General features: G+C 53.3%; 8 protein-coding genes across 8 annotated transcripts; 5 read left to right on the forward strand and 3 right to left on the reverse strand.

Annotated features, from left to right (window-relative positions):
* Positions 1-246: 246 nt before the first annotated feature.
* gldB (putative glycerol dehydrogenase (GldB)) lies at positions 247-1,429 on the reverse strand. The gene is made up of 2 exons (XM_040944584.1): positions 995-1,429; positions 247-928 (listed from the first exon to the last, which is right to left on the reverse strand). Exons 1-2 carry the CDS (start codon positions 1,400-1,402, stop codon positions 359-361), a joined length of 978 nt encoding a protein of 325 aa, XP_040801808.1. The 5' UTR covers positions 1,403-1,429; the 3' UTR covers positions 247-358.
* Positions 1,430-2,697: 1,268 nt separating this feature from the next.
* Positions 2,698-3,276, forward strand: BO72DRAFT_96395 (uncharacterized protein). Its single transcript, XM_040950836.1, has one exon. It carries the CDS (start codon positions 2,799-2,801, stop codon positions 3,123-3,125), a length of 327 nt encoding a protein of 108 aa, XP_040801809.1. The 5' UTR covers positions 2,698-2,798; the 3' UTR covers positions 3,126-3,276.
* Positions 3,277-4,925, forward strand: BO72DRAFT_96396 (phosphatidyl synthase). The gene has a single exon (XM_040950837.1). It carries the CDS (start codon positions 3,428-3,430, stop codon positions 4,838-4,840), a length of 1,413 nt encoding a protein of 470 aa, XP_040801810.1. The 5' UTR covers positions 3,277-3,427; the 3' UTR covers positions 4,841-4,925.
* Positions 4,926-7,015: 2,090 nt separating this feature from the next.
* Positions 7,016-8,933, reverse strand: BO72DRAFT_427979 (MFS general substrate transporter; the record flags this gene model as incomplete). Its single annotated transcript, XM_040943008.1, has 6 exons — positions 8,665-8,933; positions 8,444-8,601; positions 8,185-8,381; positions 7,977-8,129; positions 7,622-7,901; positions 7,016-7,555 (listed from the first exon to the last, which is right to left on the reverse strand). Exons 1-6 carry the CDS (start codon positions 8,786-8,788, stop codon positions 7,016-7,018), a joined length of 1,452 nt encoding a protein of 483 aa, XP_040801811.1. The 5' UTR covers positions 8,789-8,933.
* Positions 8,934-9,829: 896 nt separating this feature from the next.
* On the forward strand, positions 9,830-11,576 carry BO72DRAFT_376754 (MFS general substrate transporter; the record flags this gene model as incomplete). The annotated part of the gene is made up of 5 exons (XM_040941226.1): positions 9,830-10,104; positions 10,159-10,183; positions 10,252-10,658; positions 10,718-11,138; positions 11,214-11,576. 5 exons carry the CDS (start codon positions 9,830-9,832, stop codon positions 11,574-11,576), a joined length of 1,491 nt encoding a protein of 496 aa, XP_040801812.1.
* A 624-nt stretch (positions 11,577-12,200) lies between these two features.
* Positions 12,201-13,271, forward strand: BO72DRAFT_468145 (alcohol dehydrogenase NADP+-dependent; the record flags this gene model as incomplete). The annotated part of the gene is made up of 2 exons (XM_040946885.1): positions 12,201-12,535; positions 12,635-13,271. The coding sequence occupies 2 exons, from the start codon at positions 12,201-12,203 to the stop codon at positions 13,269-13,271; spliced, it is 972 nt and encodes a 323-aa protein (XP_040801813.1).
* Positions 13,272-13,642: 371 nt separating this feature from the next.
* On the reverse strand, positions 13,643-15,184 carry BO72DRAFT_508628 (uncharacterized protein; the record flags this gene model as incomplete). The annotated part of the gene is made up of 1 exon (XM_040949298.1): positions 13,643-15,184. The coding sequence occupies one exon, from the start codon at positions 15,182-15,184 to the stop codon at positions 13,643-13,645; it is 1,542 nt and encodes a 513-aa protein (XP_040801814.1).
* Positions 15,185-16,116: 932 nt separating this feature from the next.
* BO72DRAFT_508630 (NRPS-like enzyme) lies at positions 16,117-19,938 on the forward strand (the record flags this gene model as incomplete). The annotated part of the gene is made up of 2 exons (XM_040949299.1): positions 16,117-16,356; positions 16,414-19,938. The coding sequence occupies 2 exons, from the start codon at positions 16,117-16,119 to the stop codon at positions 19,891-19,893; spliced, it is 3,720 nt and encodes a 1,239-aa protein (XP_040801815.1). The 3' UTR covers positions 19,894-19,938.
* Positions 19,939-19,943: the final 5 nt, after the last annotated feature.

The following is a 19,943-nucleotide window of genomic DNA, read 5'->3' on the forward strand; positions in this document are numbered from 1 at the left end:
TGTGGACTTTAGGTTGCAACTCGTGTTCAAGGTTATTGGCGGATGGTGAGGTTTTAGTTTTCGTAGGTTCTCTTCGGGGGCAGGGATTAGTTAACTAACTTAGCTGTCTTGGACTAATTCGTTACAACCTTGGAAGGTTTGATGATTTTCGGGGGCTGTTGCGTTGTCTTGCTGGTTGATTACGGAGACAATCGTTTACTTTGTACTCCGTACGGGTTACAATAATTAAATCTTGGTCCAAAAATGTTTGAAGGGTCATGGTCATGATTCTGTATTGTCTAGCTGATAAGAAGATTATCTCATTCCGTCATTTTTTATGTCCCGCATAAATCATTAACGCTTGGGGTTTCCTTCTTCCTTAAGCGGACAGGTTCTTGGCCGTCTCCTCGGGCCACACGTCGTAACCGAAGGTATCCTTCATGTTGACGAAGCGGAAGTGCCGGCCCTTGGCGACCGCGTTGACCGCCTCGAAGTCCTCGTCCGACAGCTCGATGCTCTTGAAGTTAGACTCGATGCGGGCGGGGTTGGAGCTCTTGGGCAGGACGACGTAGCCGCGGCGGATACCCCAGGCGATCAGCACCTGCGCCAGCGTGTTGTTGCCCTTCTGGGCGATCTCGTTCAGGGTCTTGTTCTCGCTGACGCGCTCGCCCGTCGTGGGGACCTGGTTCTGCGAGCCCAGGGGCGAGTAGGCCTCGGGCAGGATGTCGTGGTCGAAGCAGTACCGGACCAGCTCCTCGTTGGGCAGGAAGGGGTGGATCTCGATCTGGTTGACGTGAGGCTTGACCTCGGCGTACTTGAGCAGCTTCTCCAGGCCCTCGATGGTCCAGTTGGAAACTCCGATCGCCTTGACCTTGCCCTCCTTGTAGATCTTCTCCATCGCCCGCCAGGTGGGCTCGGGGTTCTCAGTCAGGTCCTTGAGGATGACGTACTGGAAGGCTTGGTTAGCTGGGATGCTGGTTGCTGGCTGCCAGGGGTCAAGGGATGGGGGGCGTACCTTTCCGTCAGGGCCGATCTTGGGCTTCTCCTGAGTCTCCTTCTCGGCGGCAATGGGCCAGTGAACCAGGAACAGGTCGATGTAGTCGAGCTGGAGCTTCTCCAGGGAGTTGTTGACCGACCACTCGACATCCTCGGGGCGGTGCAGGTGGTTCCAGACCTTGGTGCAGATGAAGATGTCCTCGCGCTTGACGGAGGGGTTCTTCTTGAGGAAGTCCTTGACCGCCTGGCCAACCTCGTCCTCGTTCAGGTAGAACCAGGCGCAGTCGAGGTGACGGTAGCCGATGTTGAGAGCGGCAGTGACGGCGTCGTAGGTCTCACCCTTGGATCCCTCGCTGGCGAAGGTACCGAAACCCACGGCGGGGATCTTGACGCCGTTGCTGAGAGTGAAAGTTTTGCCGGAAGACATGATGGTGATTTGTGGTGGATGTGGGGGTGGTTGTTGTTGTTGTTGGGAGGAAAGTTAATGGGAGGAAAAGGAAGAAGGACCGGCTTCAGTTGAGAGTTGTGGGAGGAAAGGTACAAATAATAATGGTGGTGGTTTGTGGTGAGTAGAACAGGAAGAATAGAAGTGGGGGAGGGCGTTTAAAGAGGGGTTGTGGTAGTGGTGGTAGTGGTGGTGATGGATGATGCTGCGAGGCGTGGTAGTCACTTTGCAATTGGCTCTCACCGATGACATTAACTTTTTTTCTGAGCTGTTCTACTGAGTCCAGATGAGTTCTACATTGTTCGATGGAGTTTTCTGAAGCTTCTAGCATCGAGGATCAAGGGCAATGGCATTAATTGTGAGCTCATAGCCGTAGATTCATAGCAAGCTTAGATGGATACTATGAGTACCATGAGTACTAGGTAGGTAGCTCCTCCACCGAAGCTCTTCCTACCTAGTATCCTCTCTAGTTTCCCTTCCCGGAGCGAGCTTCACCCGGCAACATGACGGCATTGCAGTGAAAACCCGTCATGAAACCCTCGGGCTCCCCTCCTCTTCCTCCTCTTCTCGTCTTCCTCCTGCCTGCCCCCCTCCCCTCCCCACTGCGTATTTTCAGGCCAATCCCAATCCAAAACCCATGACATCACCGGCTCATAATTCAGAGCGAAACGGCGCGAGCGTTTTGAGACCCGCTACTGCCCGCTCGATCGTCATCGGCTCCACCGATCTCAGACTCACCCATGGCTGAGGGTATTGACCTTGACCCAATTATCCCCCGTCCAAGACACCTGCTGGGTCTGTTCTGCCCCCTCCTGTCCACTGGCCATGCATTGTGGCTTCATGCCGGTCGGAAAGAGGATCCTCTGCCCCCCCCTTTTGCTGAACTAGTCTTAGGCATCTAGGGGGTTCGTCCTGCAGTGGAAATTAGTTATTGGCGGTGATGCCACAGGATAGCCCTGTTCCGCCCCGCCCGTCGAAGGTGGTGTGGTAGTGGTGGTGGTGGTAGTGGTGGTTGTGGTGGTGATGGCAATGATGGTCAGTGATAGCCTTAAGGGAACTGCAGACTTGTTGCAGACTTGCAGATGTGTCGCGGCGGTGATGAGGGTGGAGCAAAATCCCTCATTCTGATACCGTATATTACCTCCTATTACGACTCGGTACTTCTGATTTCTGGCCTGTCAGGGGGGATGACACGCTGGGCGGTATGGTACCGAACAGGGTCCGGGTGGTATTTGAGTGGAAAGATTACCATGGATCTTTCCAAGACTCCACTGCTCTGCTCACCAATGGTCGATTCCCTACCGACTCCGCTGGCCCCGCTCCTCCCTATCACCACTAATCACCATCCATGTGTGAGTGATGACGATAATTCCTAGGGATGATGATACGCCCCGGTGGAGCCCGGATTGTGGATTCGAGCAACTGCGGATGGCGGATGGAGGGCAGTAAACCCGCCGTAGCAGCAGTAGCAGCAGTAGCAGCAGCAGCAGCAGCAGCAGCAACATGCACCCCATCACCACCACCAGCACCACCACCATCGACTCCACTATCATTCCTCCTACGTATCGACTGCAGTACGCCGTACCATCCCAGCAGTAACACCCTCAGTAATGTGTTGAACCATCCATCAGAAACATCCCCCATTTCTAGTTCAATGACTTCGGCTGGTCCGCCACTATCGCTCTTCAAAGCTTGTTATATATGATCCCAGCTCCGCCCTCCTCTTTTTCTTCTTTCCTTCCGTCATCCTTCTATCCATTCTCATCTTCTTCTTCCATCACTACCACTTCCTTCCAGGTGAAGAGCTCTTCGGTTCATTTCCTGGTTTTCATCTTATAATAGGAGTGATATCATCCCCCCCGTCTCTTATCATCATTCCATCACCTTTCCGGTGTACGCTTTAAACTCTCTCTCCCTCCTCAGTCTCCCTGGTGGTGCTCTTTGGTTCTTCAACCTCGAAACTCAATTCCTCCGCCTCTTAACCAGTCAAAAAACTTATCCATCATCATGCCTCGCATCGAAGACGCTGAAGGGGTTGACCCTACTGCTCCTGCCCCTACCCACCGCGAGTCTCGCGGTTCCCTCCCCATTCCCGGTGATCTCTCCGGCAACACCGTCGAGGTCCCCGCTACCCGCAGCTCCATCAGTGATGCTGCTCAGTTCATGCACAACCTGAGCTTTGCTCCCTCTTCCCGGGACCGTCGTGCCTCTCGCAACTCCTTCGGCACCTCCCTGCCTATCCCCAGATCTCCCCGTGTCTCGCGGTTGTCCTCCGTTGTCACGAGAGATGTCTCCCGGGATATCCTGGCCTCCCAGGTCCAGGACATGTCCAAGGAGAAGGTCGCCGCCGCCAAGAACATGGCCTTCGCCTTCGACATTGACGGTGTCTTGGCTCACGGTAACCACGCCATCCCCCAGGCCAAGGAGGCCCTCAAGATGCTGAACGGCGACAACGAGCTGGGCATCAAGATTCCCTACATCCTCCTGACCAACGGTGGTGGTAAGACCGAGGAGGCGCGTTGCGCGCAGCTCACCGAGGTCCTCGACTGCCCCATCTCCACCGACCAGTTCATCCAGTCCCACACCCCAATGCAGGCATTGGCTGAGTACTACGAGACTGTCCTGGTTCTCGGTGGTGAGGGTCAGAAGATCCGTGAGGTCGCTGAGAACTACGGCTTCAAGAACGTCATCCACCCCAAGGATATCCAGGCCTGGGACCCCACCGTCTCTCCCTGGAGCACCCTCTCCGAGGAGGAGAAGGCCGAGGCCAAGCCCCGCGACTTCTCCCAGGTCAAGTTCGACGCTATCCTGGTCTTTGCCGACTCTCGCGACTACCAGACCGACATGCAGCTCATCATGGATCTCTTGCTGGCCGAGGATGGAAAGCTCCTGACCCGCGCCAAGGACCCTGTCGCTTCCCGCATCCCCATCTACTTCTCGCAGGGTGACTTGCTCATGCCCACCGACCACAAGGGTCCCCCCCGTCTCACCCAGGGTCTTTTCCGTATCTCCATTGAGGCCCAGTACAAGGCTCTCACTGGTGTCGACCTCGAGCGTGTTGTCTACGGTAAGCCCGAGCGCGCCACCTACACCTACGCCGATGAGGTTCTCAAGTCGTGGATGGAGGAGATCCACAACGAGAACAAGCTGCCCGAGAACATCTACATGGTCGGTGACAACCCGGCCTCCGACATCTGCGGTGGTAACATGCACGGCTGGAACACCTGCTTGGTCCGCACCGGTGTCTTCCAGGGCGGTGACAACGACGACAACAACCCGGCCAACTTCGGTGTCTTCCCCAACGTGCTCGAGGCTGTCAAGGCCGCCGTCCGCAAGGAATTGGGCCAGGAGTTCAAGTTCAAGTGGAACCCCAAGGTCAACCCTGTCCTCCACAGCGAGAACGCCTCCGCTGTTGAGTAAACGGGACGCCTACAACCAATCAAAAACAAGGAACCTGGCATCTGGGCTGGGTTCTTTCTTTATCTTCTCATTCCCCATTTTCTCATACATCATGTTTGATTGATCAAGTACATTGATGTTAGACATCTTTTTCATCTTTCCCCCACACCTACCACCATATTTTTACGGCTTTACGGGTTTGGACTACTGATATCCATCGTTGTCGCTTGTCTTGGGCACTTAAAGAACCAGAAAGCAGACCGATTCTTTGTCTCGAGTGTTTTTTGTGTCATGTTATTATTTAGATTGCGATTGATTTTTTTCTCATATGATGAAGATGCAATATGCAAGGCATGCATCAATGAACGGTATCTTTTTTTCTTCTTTAATAACTCCATGTCACTTCAGCTCCGTACTATTGGGTAATGGGAATATCTAGAGTTTCTTAGACTTTTTCTTCTTCCTCCAAAAAATGTCTTCAACAAAGAAAGTCATGACGTGATGTACAGCACTTGACAACCGGGAGCGGTCAGTGTCACACTCACACATACACAGACCGCCCGTTCCGCCCGTTGCATAAAGTTTCTTTTCCCCATTTTGTTAGTTGAACCCATCCATCCCCACGAGGAGAATTCCCGTCAATTCAACCCAACAGGACGGAGCGTCGCAGCCCAGAAACTCAATTCCGGGGCCATGACTCAAGTATCCATTGACTTGTATCATCACCTCAGTATTTATGCTTTGCAGTAACTAAGTGTTTTTCTTGCAGCCTAACAATTGTGAACGTCTGTTTCGTTCGTTGTACCGATTACGCTTGTACGATACGATAGACCAACCGTAGTGTATTGTGTTGGTTGGTATGGTACTTGCAGCCTGGAGTGCTAGGCAACCTTCCAGTTCGGCGGATCTCCTGCCGACCCGACTGATTGACTTAGCTTCCCAATCCGGAGGTGGTCCACGGTGGCCGGGGCATGGCACATTCCCCGAGCGAGTCCCGAAGCGAGAGGTGAATTGTCGAGTCGGGTATATGCGGGCTTGGTGTTTTGGGGTCCGCCGAGAATATCCAGCTTGGCTGATGTTTCGGGTCGGGTTCGTTCTCGATGCCGGATGGACAATTCTGATATGATAGACCACTCAAGGTTTCTCGAACACTGTCAGGGTAACTGGTAACCTGCTCGGCTACGGTGCGATGCTAACTTGCCGCGCGGGAAAAGATTACACTCATGTGCTTGGATGGAGTTCCGGTGGGGCTTTTCTCTGTTATTGGAGGGTGGTGATGAGTGTACGGTTGACTGGTTGAGTAATTTGATTAAGATGAGTGGCGGGTATCGGTTCCTTAGCGATGTCTCCTGCAATCTTCCTTCTGGTTTGTGGCTCTGTGATGGATTGAGGCTCGGGCAAATCGTGGCATGAGTGATGATCATGAGTCTAACTACTAAGTTAACTAATGCAGGCGATGACTAATTATGCTGGGCCTGTAAGTTAGTCCGTCCCGCCCGGGGAATCTGGTAGCTTCGGAGGCGACCCGTGACCGTACTTACTTCGGCCCCGGTTGCAGCTAAGGTATCCATCCGACTCGGGAGTGTGATTTGACGATGGTACTTGCTACATGATCTCGTTCCTGCTTCAGGTCCTACTGCTGATGGGTACGGCCATGAAGTCTGCTGTCGGTCAAGCATATACTGCACTGGACGTGCTGTGCACTGATCGCGTGTTCGAGAGGTTGATAGAAAGAGCACAGCCGATTTCGCTACTTGTAAGCACCTGGGACAAGCTGCGCGCACCTCTTGTCGATCTTCTGATCTGAATGCTCTGTGCTTCAGAAAAAACTCTGCTGTTCCTAGCCTTCTGCTGCGCCCGAGAGAGATTTTCTCAGCTACTATGCTCGGATAACCGCTTGTCACTTGGGGTCGAGTCGCCTATAACTATAACTAAGATAAGGCGGAGAAGCCATTGACCAAACTCCACTGATGCGGATCGATGTTACGATAGGACGATCACACGAAGTGAGTTCGCATCTTGGCGCAGGGTCTAGTGTGTTCGATTCCACATGAAATGAAGAGAGCGCGTGCTCATTACACAGTGAAGGTAGATGAGAGGCAATATTCGTATGTTATCACTTGTTGGGACTCTCCAAGACGAATTCACAATGCTCATGGCAAAGCGATTCACTTTTCCTCAGTTTCCTCTCGCTATCTACCAGATATACCTATAGCGCTGTTGACCGTCCCGCTCCTCGGCCTTGTTGGCCCTTTTATTGAGGAGATGGAGGTAGCCGGCCAACAACGACGTCAACACAATCCCCGCCGCGGCGAAGGACGAAAGCGTGATCCCACCGGGCCGATACTGGGGCCCGTCCGAGGTGGGGAAGAAGTAGGAGCCGTAGATGTTGGACGAGTTGCCGAACAGGTTCACCAGCGCGTACACGATGGCGCGCTTGGTCCGCGTGCGGGGGATCGTACTCGCGATCCACGCCTGCACGACGTTGAACGCCGAGTACGACCCGGCGCACATCAGGAACATCCCGACGTACCGCACCGCCGTGGCGCGCGACGAGATGACCATGATGTTGCCCACGATGTCCACGCACAGGGGCCAGATGATCAGGATCGCGCGGTGGTTGGTGCGGTTCGCGATCAAGGAGTTTCCCAGCGCCGTGAAGAACCCGAAGACGTACACGGGAGCCGTGATGAGGAGGGTGATTGTGTTGTCGAACCCGAGGGTCTTGACGATGGTCTGCAGCAATCCGTTAGAGTCTGATTGTTCGGGGGGGGGGGGGGGGGGGGTTGGATCCTGACGTACGGGGAAGAAGTAAGTCCAGCTTTGGGAGGTGAGTTGGCAGATTTGGATCGAGATCAGCATCCATGCCTTGGGGTCGGTGAGGGCATCTCTCAAGCCCTCCTTGACGGACCCGTTCTCATCGACCTCATCGTTGGCCGCGCGCGCCAGGCGCCATTCGGCGAACCGCTGCTCCTGCTCGTTCAGCCACTTGCGCTGCCCCGAGCGTGGGAAGTCGGGCAGAAGCACCACCGCCAGTAGACCGGCTACCATCGTGCCCGCGCCTTCGATGATGAAGAGCCATCTATGTTGCTTTTATTAGCATCGTCGTATGTCATTGCCTCGCTTTATCTTAGAGGGCAACCGGACAATCACTCACCTCCAGCCAGCGAGACCGCCTTTTCCATTCAGCCCATCCATGATACCCGCGGCAAGCAGGCCGCCAAACCCGTTGGCCACCGTGTTTCCGCAATACACCAACGCTACCCGCACGGCGATCTCCGACGGCTTGTACCAGGAACTAATCAGAAGTCTATGCAGAGGGGTCAGCCACACTACAACAAAGCTGTCATGGACAGGATTCATACAATGCTCCGGAGAAGAACGGCGATTCGGCGAACCCGAGAAAGACTCGCACACACATAATCCCGGCAAAGTTCTTGGTGGCGGCTGTGCAGAGCGAGATGCCGCCCCAGATGAAAATTGCCGTCGGAATGTACCGCGAGGGCTGCAGGCGGGTGAGGAGAATGTTACTCGGGACCTGGCCCAGCAGATACCCGACGAACTATGGCGAGGATTTTATGAGCATATTGACATGCAAGGTTGACACATTCGAGTGCGGCTTACCATAATGGCCACTGCTGTCTGATATTGGGTATCCGACAGATGGAGGTCCTCCTGCATCCCCCCGAGACGGGCATTGGCAATGTTCGAGCGATCGAGGATGTTGAAGATGAACAAGAGGAATAGTGATGAAATCAGGTGGAGATCAATCTTCCGGACCACTGTGCGGGCATTAGCTTGTCCAGACTCCAGCATGAGAAGGAAGGTCAATGGTGCAATCAAACATTTTTTCTCTAGTGCCTGTGTCTCTTCGGCCGATAGTCCTTCGAAGGACTCTGATACCCGGTCATCGTACGGTTTCGTGGTCGATTCTACATGGAATGATGATGCTTTGTCGACATCCGCCATGTTGCTGGTTCAAGAAGGTATGGAAGTTTTGAGCCTCCACAAACCAGATGGAATGACTGGGAATGCAAAGAATCACGCGAGAGCAATGAGCACAAGTAGTCGGGTCAATCGATGAAAGAAATATATAGATAGAAAAACATGCCGGCCTTGGTCACAGCAGAAGGGCATTTACACAGGCACCGACTCAATGGACTAGGGCTTATATACCTTATTTTGGGTAGTATAAGGACACATTTACCCCGGTTCTGATGAGTGCCGCATCAGACAACAACCCGGGGAAATGCGGGACTCGCAATTCGCTTAGCGGCGCATGCGGGGGAAACCCCAGACGCGGGACATTGGCATCTTGGGTTCGTCCATCTCCGCTCTCCGCTGGTCATCATTCAATACGAAAAGTTTAAATCTAGTGGAGTTCATCCTTAGTTCAGCGGATATGTCACTGCCAACAAGTTTTGAGACTGAGCAATGTATTGCACCCGATATGAGCAAGAAAATATGCTTAGACCCAGCTCAATGGCACGGGTACCACACCCCATGTGGGATGGACATCATCTATCTGAATGCCATCATATCTGTCGATCTGAGCTAGAGAGTCCTGTCACGAGTGCATAGAGGCAAGGTCGGCACCGAAACCCGGATCAGATATTTGCCCCGCCCAACTTACCCCTCCATCTCCATCTCCGCTCATTTTCCGCGGAGTTTCCGACGCGTATCCGGCGCGTCGGGTTCTTCTCCACGCGGGAATGCTCCCTAAGCTTTGAAGCTTGGATCAGGTTAGACTTCAGTAGTCGCTCAAGTGACTCGATTTCCGCATGGGCATGAGCTTCGACCGTATCCCCACGGGGAGCCTGCCCCACGGGGGAGAGTGACGGTAGGATCCGTGCGTCATATCCAAGAGCAGCCCTTGGGTTGCTTGGGGTCTCAAGCGTCCTATGCTCCAGTCACTCTGGTCAATGGGGTTATCCTATACGCGGGAATTTTACTACTGCCCTTTTCTGCTCAATCTGCCATTCAAACCGACGCTGAAGATAGTCGGGCACCATGTCCAAGAGCCTTGCAGACCATGTCGAGGATATTGCCAATCCACCTATCCAGAAGGGCAAACCGGATATATCAAAAGAGCATCGAGACCCCAACTCCATCGACCCAGTAGTACGGGCGAGGGTGGTGCGGAAGATCGATTGCTTCGTGATTCCCTTCATCTGCATCACTTACCTGATCACGTACATAGACAAGGCCATGCTGGGATATGCAGCTGTCTTCGGGTTGAAAGAAGATCTGCACCTGAAGGGAGATGAGTATAGCTGGCTAGGTAAGTTGATCACCTCTCTAGCCACTTCATCCATACTGACTTGAAGAATGGCAGCGAGTATGTTCTATTTCGGATACTTAGCGGTATGTCAATCATCTCAAGTTTCTGCCTAGGCACATGGCTGGGTTGCTGACATGATGCAAACCCACAGTTCGAATCTCCATCGAGTCTGGTGATGCAGAAGCTTTCAGTGCCGAAATGGCTGGCAGCGAATATGATCATTTGGGGTGGGATCACAATGGCTCTCGCAGCATGCCATGGGTTCCAGAGCTTTTTGGCCCTGCGGTTCCTGCTCGGAGGCTTGGAATCGTGCTCCACTCCGGCCTACCTTCTGATCACGGCTACTTGGTATACGATCGAAGAGCAGCCCATTAGGATCGGGTGGTGGTCGACCTTTCTGGGCGTAGCCAACTCCTTTGGTGGTCTGTTAGCGTTCCTGATCGGGCATATCCACGGCTCTCTCGCGTCCTGGCAGTACCAGTTCATCATTCTTGGCGCAGTCTCGGTGGGATGGGGAGCCTTCATGATGTTCACGCTGGCAGACGGGCCGTATGATGCGTGAGTCTGTTTTGCACCGATGCACGGTTGTTTCTTCACGCTCACGCGTCTCTCCTTAGTTCGTGGCTGAGCGAAGAAGAAAAGCAAGTTGTGGTCAGGCGCCTTGGTCCCGCCCATTCGGGGGAGCCTGTGCACGAGATCAAGCGGTATCAGATCTGGGAAGCACTGACTGACCCCAAGACGTGGCTGTTCTTTCTCTGCGGCGTGTGCACCCAGGTCGTGAACGGGGCCGCCAGCAACTTCGGTAGCCTGATCATCGAGGGATTCGGGTACTCGAACCTCGTGACGACCCTCTTCCAGATCCCGTACGGGATGGTCATTCTCGTCTCCAACGTCTCCGCGATGTATCTCCAGCGCTGGCTGCCCGGCCAGAAACGCTGCCTCGTGGCTTGTCTCTACGTGTGTCCGGCCGTGGCAGGGGCAGTGGGACTGCATACGATATCCAGGACGCATTCCATGGCGTTGCTGGTGTGTTACTGGGTGAGCTATTTATTATATGGCTATTTCATACCGCAAGAAAAAGAAAAAGAAAATGCTAATGCTAATGCTATCTAGTTGACGAGTACATACACCGCCTCGTTCGCGATGATCATGTCGCTCATCACGGCCAACACGGCGGGCGCAACGAAACGGTCGACGGTCAACGCCGTTTTCTTTATCGCGTACTGCGTGGGCAACATTGTGGGTCCGTTCAGCTTCAAGAGTAACGAGGCACCGGCGTATACGTCGGGCATTGTGACGATGCTGGTGGCGTACTGTGTGGAGATTGTCCTTCTGCTTGTCTTTGCGGCTTACATGGCGTGGCTCAACAAGCGTAGGGATACGGTCGTGGCTGCTGAGGGAGTGCGGTTAGATGATGCTGCGGAGCAGGTGGATTTGACGGATAAGGAGAATATGTACTTTCGGTACTCTTATTAGCTATAGGGTCCGATTGTTCTTATGGGCTAAGGAGAATGGTCGTGTCTCATATAAGTGAGGTATTCCTGCTGGGTTGGAGGAGGAGAAGCGTGCGCATAGTAGAACTGTCATGATATGCTTCTGTTGATCGAAACAGGCCGAACACGACAACACTTGTATTCCTAGCAGAGACTACGATGTCAATGCTTGTTCTGATCTCATAGCTACTTACCGTAATTGCCATAGTGGCAAGACCCACGTCCTTGCCAGTGAAACCGAACCGAGTATCAAAGCGGAGGCTAGCTGCTGTACCTTGGAAAATAAAAGCGGGGAGGAGTTGGGGAGAAGAAGCATAGAGTGGGATGGTGGATTGGCTCTCGCCGCGTTCCATGAATTCCGCTGCGCGCTTTTCCGTCGCAGTTAGGGCTGCGGGGGGCGGAAATCCGACCGCAGACCGCCCACCCACTTACTCTTTTCGGTTGCGGAGTGAGTATACTAGGTACTGTACCTATCTACCTAGCACATACATTACCTCTGTGAACTCGACGCTCCAGCCAAAAAGTTATATTGCAAGGCCCCCTTCCCCACCTCAATTCGATCTCCAACAAGCATTTTTTTTTTCTTCTTCTCCCCCAACCAGTCACCATGTCCCTCCCCACGCACTTCACCCTGAACACGGGCGCCGCCATCCCCGCCGTCGGCTTCGGCACCTGGCAAGCCAAGCCCCTGGAAGTCGAGCAGGCGGTCGAGGTCGCCCTGCGGCAGGGCTACCGCCACATTGACTGCGCGGCCATCTACCGCAACGAGACGGAAGTGGGCGCCGGCATCCGCAAGGCGGGCGTGCCGCGCGACCAGATCTTCATCACGGGCAAACTGTGGAACACCAAGCACTCGCCCGAGGACGTCGAGCCCGCGCTCGACAAGACCCTGCAGGACTTGGGCGTCGAGTATCTGGACCTGTATCTGATGCATTGGCCTGTGTATGTCCCCCGGCCTCGGCCTCAGCCCCTCACCTCCTCCTCCCCACTCCCGCAATCAGCAACGCCCCACACTAACACACGGACATTATGAGAGTATAGGGCCTTCAAACCCAGCCCCAAATGGTTCCCCCTGGACCAAAACGGAGTATTCGAGCTCTCCCCCACCGACCCGATAACCACCTACAAAGCAATGGAGAAGCTCCTCGCCACGGGCAAGGTGCGCGCGATCGGGGTGTCCAACTTCACGACGGCGCGGCTCGACGACCTCCTGGGCAAGGTGGAGGTCGTGCCCGCGGTGAACCAGATCGAGGCGCACCCGTACCTCCAGCAGCCGGAGCTGCTGCAGTACTGCCAGCAGAGGAACATCCTGGTGGAGGCGTACTCGCCGCTGGGCAACAACCAGAGCGGGGAGCCCCGCGCCGTCGACGATCCGGTCGTGCAGGCGGTTGCGGAAGAGGTCGGGTTGGATGCCGGGCCGGTGTTGCTGAGCTGGGGCGTGCAGCGCGGCACGGTCGTGCTGTCGAAGAGTGTCACCCCCGCGCGGATCCGGGCGAATCTTCACGTCAGACGGCTGGGGGAGGAGGTGATGCGGAGGCTGGATGCGCTCGAAAAGGGGAAGAGGTTTAATTTCCCCGCTAGGTGGGGGTGTGATATCTTTGGGGAGGTCGGGGAGGATGCGGTGCGTCGGGCTGCGCTGGAGGCTGCGGAGGAGAATTTGGTGAAGTTTAATGTTTGATTTTGGTCTTGGTTCGTGCTTGATAGACTTTGTTTTGATGGATGGAGGTACTTTCATAGTCGTGTACTGCGGTTGCTAGCTATTCTGGTTGTTTGTCGGTGGAATTGACAGGTTAAGAAAAGCTATTGCTTTGCAGGGTAAAGTGTAAATGCTTCATAAAGTACAGTTCTACGAGACAAGTTCCGTAGGGAAGGGATTAGTCTTTATTAAAATTTTGACACTATTAAGCTATTGAGCTTGACTGAATAATCGAGCAATATCAGGCGATATTAGTAGATAAAACATGCTTAGTAAAGCCCCCTTCATCCTCATACGCCGTGCGCCTGTTCGTCCGCGCAATATCACATGCAAATCCCCTGCCTTCCATACAATCACTTCAACTCAGCAGACGACTGGCTACCCCGACTGTCCGATCTCATTCTTTTATCCTCCTTCTTCATGAAGATATCCGCTCTGTTCGGCAGTGATTTGGTTTCAGGGCTGTCGACGACACGAAGGATATCACACAGTCGGGCGAAAGTCTCGGATGATATTTTGTTACGTAGAGACCAGTCGAGAATATCAGTGCGGAACTGAGAGATGGGGTCTGCTTGCTGTATTAGTAAAGTATCTGTTTCCGGATTTGAAGGAGGGCTACCTCGACTGGACTGGAGAGACATTGGAGATGAGTCGGAGGAAGAAGGATGGGTAGAAGCAGAGGAGGGGCTCGAGGCTTGTTTATCGGTGGCCTTTTCGTCCAAAGCTGCTTCATTGGACTTCTCGTGGGAGGGCATGTTATCGGTGATTGCGTCGTCTGAGCGCATTCTTTCAGAGGACATCTTGTCAGAAGACGCTTTTTCAGAGGACATATTTTCAGAAGACATCTTGTCGGAGGACATCGTGTCAGAGGACGTCTTGTCGTAGAACATCTTGTCAGAGGACATCTTATCAGAGGACATCTTATCAGAGGACCTTTTCTCAACCGAATTTCCGTCGCAGAGCAGTTTCTGGACAGGTTGCCTGGTGGATGGTCGCTTCTTGCGGTACTGCTCACGAGAGAACTGGCCCTTGGGGTGGTTCTTGGGGCGCTGATTCTTGGGTTGTTGATTCCCGGGGTGCTGATTGCCGGGGTGCTGATTTTCAGAGTCTGGTGTTCTGGCAGCAAAGGTCGTGTTTGCGACAGGGTGTACGTGAACAGACAGGTTGTGGAAATGCTGAACGTTGACAGTCACCTGATTCACACGTGTGACATTCACAGGCGGCTCGCGACTCCTTGAGTAAGTGGAAGCGTAGCTTTGGCGGTGGGGCGGTGGCCCAGCTGAGCAAGGCCCATTGAGCGGAGGTTCTTCGTACCGCTGATTATTGTGAGGGGGGCCGTCGAAGTCTTCGCCATCAAGCTTGTCGTCATCGAATTCGTCGTCATCGAAGGAAGGTTGATCTGAGTATTGATCATTAGAGGGTGGCTCATCGAAGGACCGATCATCGAAGGACCGATCATCGAAGGACCGATCATCGAAGGACCGATCATCGAAGGGTGGCTCTTCCGAGTACTGATACTCGAAAGATGGCTCATCGAAGTATCGGTCATCAGGACACGGCTCATGACAGTACTGATCTCCAGAAGGCGGTCGATCATAGTACTCTTCTCCATAAAATGGGTGGTAGTTGGATGGATCATAAGCTGGTTCTTCATAGTATGGGTCTTCACAATCTGGCTCATCGTAGTGCTCGTCATTGGAATATGGCCCTTCATAGTAAGGGTCGCCATAATCCGGCCCATCGTAGTAAGCGTCACTGTAATCCGGCCCATCGTAGTATGGATCACTGTAATCTGGCTCATCATAGTATGGGTCGCCGCAATCTGGCTCATCATAGTACTGGTCATCATAGCACGGCTCGTCGCAGTCATCGAAGGGCTCGTCATCGTAAGACATCCTGTCACAGACTGCTCAGCTCTGCTGAGTGTATCAGTTGCTTAAGCGTCGGAGATACAAGCTTTTATCATAGAACAGGCAGAGTGTAAGAGGGCCGATACGGGTACGAATGAGTGGCTAGAGTCAACTACTCGACATAAATGGCAGTAGCGATGCTTGTCATTGGCAATAGAATTGACAGCGTAGTATAGCTTGTATGGATAAGTCTGGGGTGTTTTCCTGACTTGGGTTATCTATACTGGTACGTGTTCTTGAACATCATACCTATATTCTCAACATCAAATTTCCTCGTACGGACTCGAAAATAGTATACACTACATACAGAAGTATCCTAGCATAGATGCTCACTTACTAGTAGAGCATAGGATGCACCTGCTTTCCAAAAATCATAAACACTTGAACAGAGAGTACATGGACTCCATACGTCGTATCGCTTGTCCATCTTGCTAATGCCGTGCTAAGCTATCGACTGTAGATAGTTGTTGTATCAAGTGTGTAATGACTAGGCTAGGACATATCCATGCACAAATTGACTGAGCTGATCCACGGACACCACGTGACATACCAGCCCAGGGAGAGAGCGGCAGCGGCAGCAGCGCGGCGGCACTTTGCGGAAACCATGGCGGAAAAGCAGCGGATTTCCCCACGCCTCGGTTGTTGGTTTTCCTCCAACCCCTCCCTCCTCATTCGAATCCACTTGCTCACATCCCATGACTGCAATGTCTCCACCTCAGCCTTGGATGCTACGACCGCGGGGTACATCTCCGAATTGATCCTCTGATGCAATCGGTCCGGAAAATGGCCGACCGACAGAATCCGGCCAAAGTCCTGCGGCCATCCAGGTACCAGGACAACGGCATAAGATAGAAGAATAAACGTACCTCTTGCCTCACTCCATTTCTGTCATTTTTGTTGTAAACCAAGCACTCATCATGGCATCTGCAGTATTACAGTCTGTGGTGCCAACGCCAACTCCTTCACCTCCAACCAGTCTGACTCCCGTGAGCGTTGCTTCGCCAGCCACCTCTGTCAATGAGCTAGATAGCTTGGAAGAGGAATTCGACACAATAAATCATCTACTTCAGACAAGAGCAAAAGGACGTCTTGGTCATGAGCCTATTGTCGCCTATCCGTCATCTGGCACCAACTACGTCTACTATAGCCCCCAACAGGTGAACCGCACGTTAACCCGTGAATAGCTTCTCAATCGCTAACACCTGATTCATTAGCTTAATACCTTTGTCGAAACAGCAGCAGTTCATTATGCCAAGACCATTCCCCAGCGATGTTCGTCCGAAGACCCAGTTCAGGTGGTCGGCTTGTTGGGCCCCTCGGATTTTGAGTACTTGATTACATTGCTCGCTCTTTCAAGACTAGGACATACGGTGCTCCTGCTATCCACTCGCATTGCCGAAGATGCCTACGTCAGCCTCGCCGAAAACACCAAGGCCTCATATCTCGTCGCCCACACCACCTTCCTCGCCATGGGTGATAAAGTGGCACAAAGAACGGGCATCAGCCTTCAGCAATTACTGAGCCGTGAAGACTATGACAACACTACCACAGGAACAGTGGCGCTACCATCAGCTCATTTGGATGGGCAAATCGAGAATAAGCATGTTTGTTGGATCATCCATTCCAGTGGCTCAACAGGACATCCCAAACCCATATACCAGACGCATGCCGGTGCTCTCAAGAACTACGCCAATAACTTCGGCTTATGCGGATTCATCACCCTGCCCCTCTTCCACGCTCATGGAATTAGTTGCTTGTTCCGTGCAGTCCACTCACAGAAACTCATATATCTTTACAACGCCGAGCTTCCCTTGACCGCCACTCATCTTCTCACAACCCTCCAGGAGCACCAAGAAATCCAGGTCCTTTACGCCGTCCCATACGCTCTGAAACTGTTATCGGAGTCACCTGAGGGTCTTCAAGTGATGGCTCGGCTAGAGCTGGTGATGTTTGGCGGTTCGGCTTGTCCGAAGCCTATCGGTGACAAGCTGGTACAGAATGGAGTTCGCCTCGTGTCCCATTACGGTACCACCGAGACGGGCCAGTTGATGACCTCCTTCCGCGAACGTGATGACCTGGACTGGGACTTTGTCCGCCCTGGTTCAAGCTTATTGCCATATGTTCGTTGGGAGGAGCAGATGCCTGGCATTTACGAACTTTGTGTCCTCGAAGGCTGGCCGTCTAAAGTAGCCAGCAACCGACCGGACAATTCATATGCTACGAAAGACCTCTTCGAGAAACATCCGACAACTCCTAACGCCTGGAGGTACTACGCCCGTCTGGACGACACACTGGTGTTGGAAAATGGCGAAAAGGCCAATCCCCTTGTGATCGAGGGTGTTGCACGCAACGACCCCAATGTAGCTGAGGCCATTGCGTTCGGAGCAAATAAGCCTCGTCTGGGTCTATTCTTGATACCCGCGGGAAGTTCTCCTTGTAGAACCGCAGAGGAGCTCATCGAGGCTGTGTACCCTGCCATTGAGCGGTGCAATGCAGAGTCCCCGGCCTACGCCTACATCTCGCGGGACATGGTCAAGGTGCTGCCACCGGACGCAGAATTTCGGAAAACGGATAAGGGCACAGTTATTCGCTCAGCCTTTTACCGAGACTATCAGGATCAGATCAACGAAATTTACGATACCGAGGAGGCTACAGGGGACCAGGTTCTTGAAGGGGCCGATCTTCTCGCATTTCTTCGGGAGCAGCTGCTCGCAGTTGCACCGTCTATCGATTCTTCCATACTTGAAGAACAGACCGACTTGTTCAGCTTGGGCGTGGACAGTCTGCAGTCCATTCGACTACGCAGCGCTATCATGAGAATGCTCGATCTTGGGCAACAGAAGTTATCTCAAAACTTTGTATTCGAGAATCCTTCCCTCAAAGCCATGGCCGATGAAATCACTCGTTTGCGTCTGGGCCAAGAGCCCAAAGCTGAGATTCCGGTCGAAGAACGCATGCAAAGCTTAATCGAGAAATACAGTACCGACTTCAAAATTCACACTCCTGTTTTGAGGGAAGCCGAGGCTGAACATGTTGTTGTGACAGGGGCCACAGGCTCACTGGGCGCGCATGTCATTGCTCAGCTAGCCGAACGCAAGGATGTCCACACCATCTATTGCTTAGTCCGTGCTGAATCTCGCTACTCAGCTCTAAAGCGAGTTCGTCAGTCACTACGAGCGCGGGGACTGTCTCTCGCTCAAGCTCATGCCGCTGAGCACAAGATAGTCGCTCTGCCTTCAGACCTCTCAGACCCAACTCTAGCTCTTGACGGAGCGACTTATGAGCAGTTGGTGAATTCAGTAACGGCTGTCATGCATTGCGCATGGTCTGTCAATTTCAACTGGTCCCTGGAAAGCTTTGAGGCGAGCTGCATAGCAGGCACTCGGCACTTACTGGATCTCTGCCTCAATGTGCGCAGCCCCAAGCCGGCGCGCTTCTCATTCTGCTCATCCGTAAGCACTGTGGCCCGAACTCCAGGCAATTGGGTTCCAGAAGCCCTGCCCGAATCGCTCTCTTACGCACAGGGAATGGGTTACGCTCAGTCTAAGCTCGTCACGGAGCATATCGTCAACCGTGCAGCTCAGTCAACGGGCATGACGGCTCGCGTTTTGCGATCGGGGCAAATCATCGCGGACTCTGTTCATGGCATCTGGAATGCCACCGAAGCAATCCCTATGATCTTCCAAAGTGCGGAAACGATCGGAGCTCTCCCACAACTAGATGATATTCTCTCGTGGACACCCGTGGATGTGTTGGCAGCAAGTGTTATTGACTTGACTCTTGCGCCGGTGGCAGGGGATGTACTCAATGTCACTAATCCGAATCTCAATCACTGGGGGCTAGACCTCCTTCCGCTCCTCCGCCAGGCTGGTTTGAAGTTTGAAGCACTGTCTCCTCGCGACTGGGTCCATCGTCTTCGGCAATCGAATCCAGATCCCAGCATCAATTCACCTATCAAGTTGGTGGAGTTCTTCGCCAGCAAGTATGACAAGGAGACGCCTAGCCGGGTTCTTCTCTACGACACTAAGAACGCCCAAGCGGCTGCTTCGGCGTTGCGTCAGGCCAGAGGGCTTACCCTCGAGCTGGTCGATCGATTTCTGTCATATTTCCGCACCCAATGGGCAAAGTCGGCTCCAGAAACACCCCGGGAGGTTGTTGTGCTGACTGGTCCTTGCGGCTGCGGTAAGAGTACTGCCGCCCAGGCTTTGGCGCAACGGTTTAATATCCCCGTTATCGAGGGCGACGACCTGCATTCCCCAGCGGCGCGTGCCAAGATGGCAAACGGGACTCCTCTAGAGGATCAGGATCGGTGGGATTGGCTAGCACATATTCGCGGTGCAGTCATGGATCGGTTGCAGCACTCGACCGTGCCCGCCGTGGCAGTGACCTGTTCTGCATTGCGCACGGCTTACCGCGATGAGCTGCGACGCCTTTCGGATTTGTTTGATTTCCCTGTCAGTGTCACATTCGTGCTTCTTTCGATCCGTGACGGGGAGCAACTCAAGGAGCGAGTAGCCGCTCGTTCGAAGGTAGAAGCCCACTACATGCGAGCTACAATGGTGGACTCTCAGCTTAACACATTGGAAAGCCCGGGTCTATCGGAAAGCGATGTGATTGTCCTAGACTCGAGTCGCTCAAAGGAGAAAATGATTGAGGATGTTGAGAAGACTGTTGAGGGAATTCTCTCTGCATGAACTCTGGTTAGAATAGAGCTACGCATATACAATGTTCAAATCGGAAACCA

Source organism: Aspergillus fijiensis (assembly GCF_003184825.1).
Source record: "Aspergillus fijiensis CBS 313.89 unplaced genomic scaffold BO72scaffold_20, whole genome shotgun sequence".
Taxonomy (NCBI): domain Eukaryota; kingdom Fungi; phylum Ascomycota; class Eurotiomycetes; order Eurotiales; family Aspergillaceae; genus Aspergillus; species Aspergillus fijiensis.

Bases quoted from the DNA above. Each gene is read 5' to 3' on its own strand.
- BO72DRAFT_96396 (XM_040950837.1), top strand. From the start codon at position 3,428: ATGCCTCGCATCGAAGACGCTGAAGGGGTTGACCCTACTGCTCCTGCC.
- BO72DRAFT_96395 (XM_040950836.1), top strand. From the start codon at position 2,799: ATGATGATACGCCCCGGTGGAGCCCGGATTGTGGATTCGAGCAACTGC.
- gldB (XM_040944584.1), bottom strand. From the start codon at position 1,402: ATGTCTTCCGGCAAAACTTTCACTCTCAGCAACGGCGTCAAGATCCCC. The intron at 929-994 runs GTACGCCCCCCA...CAAGCCTTCCAG, and splicing joins AGATCGGCCCTGACGGAAAG to TACGTCATCCTCAAGGACCT.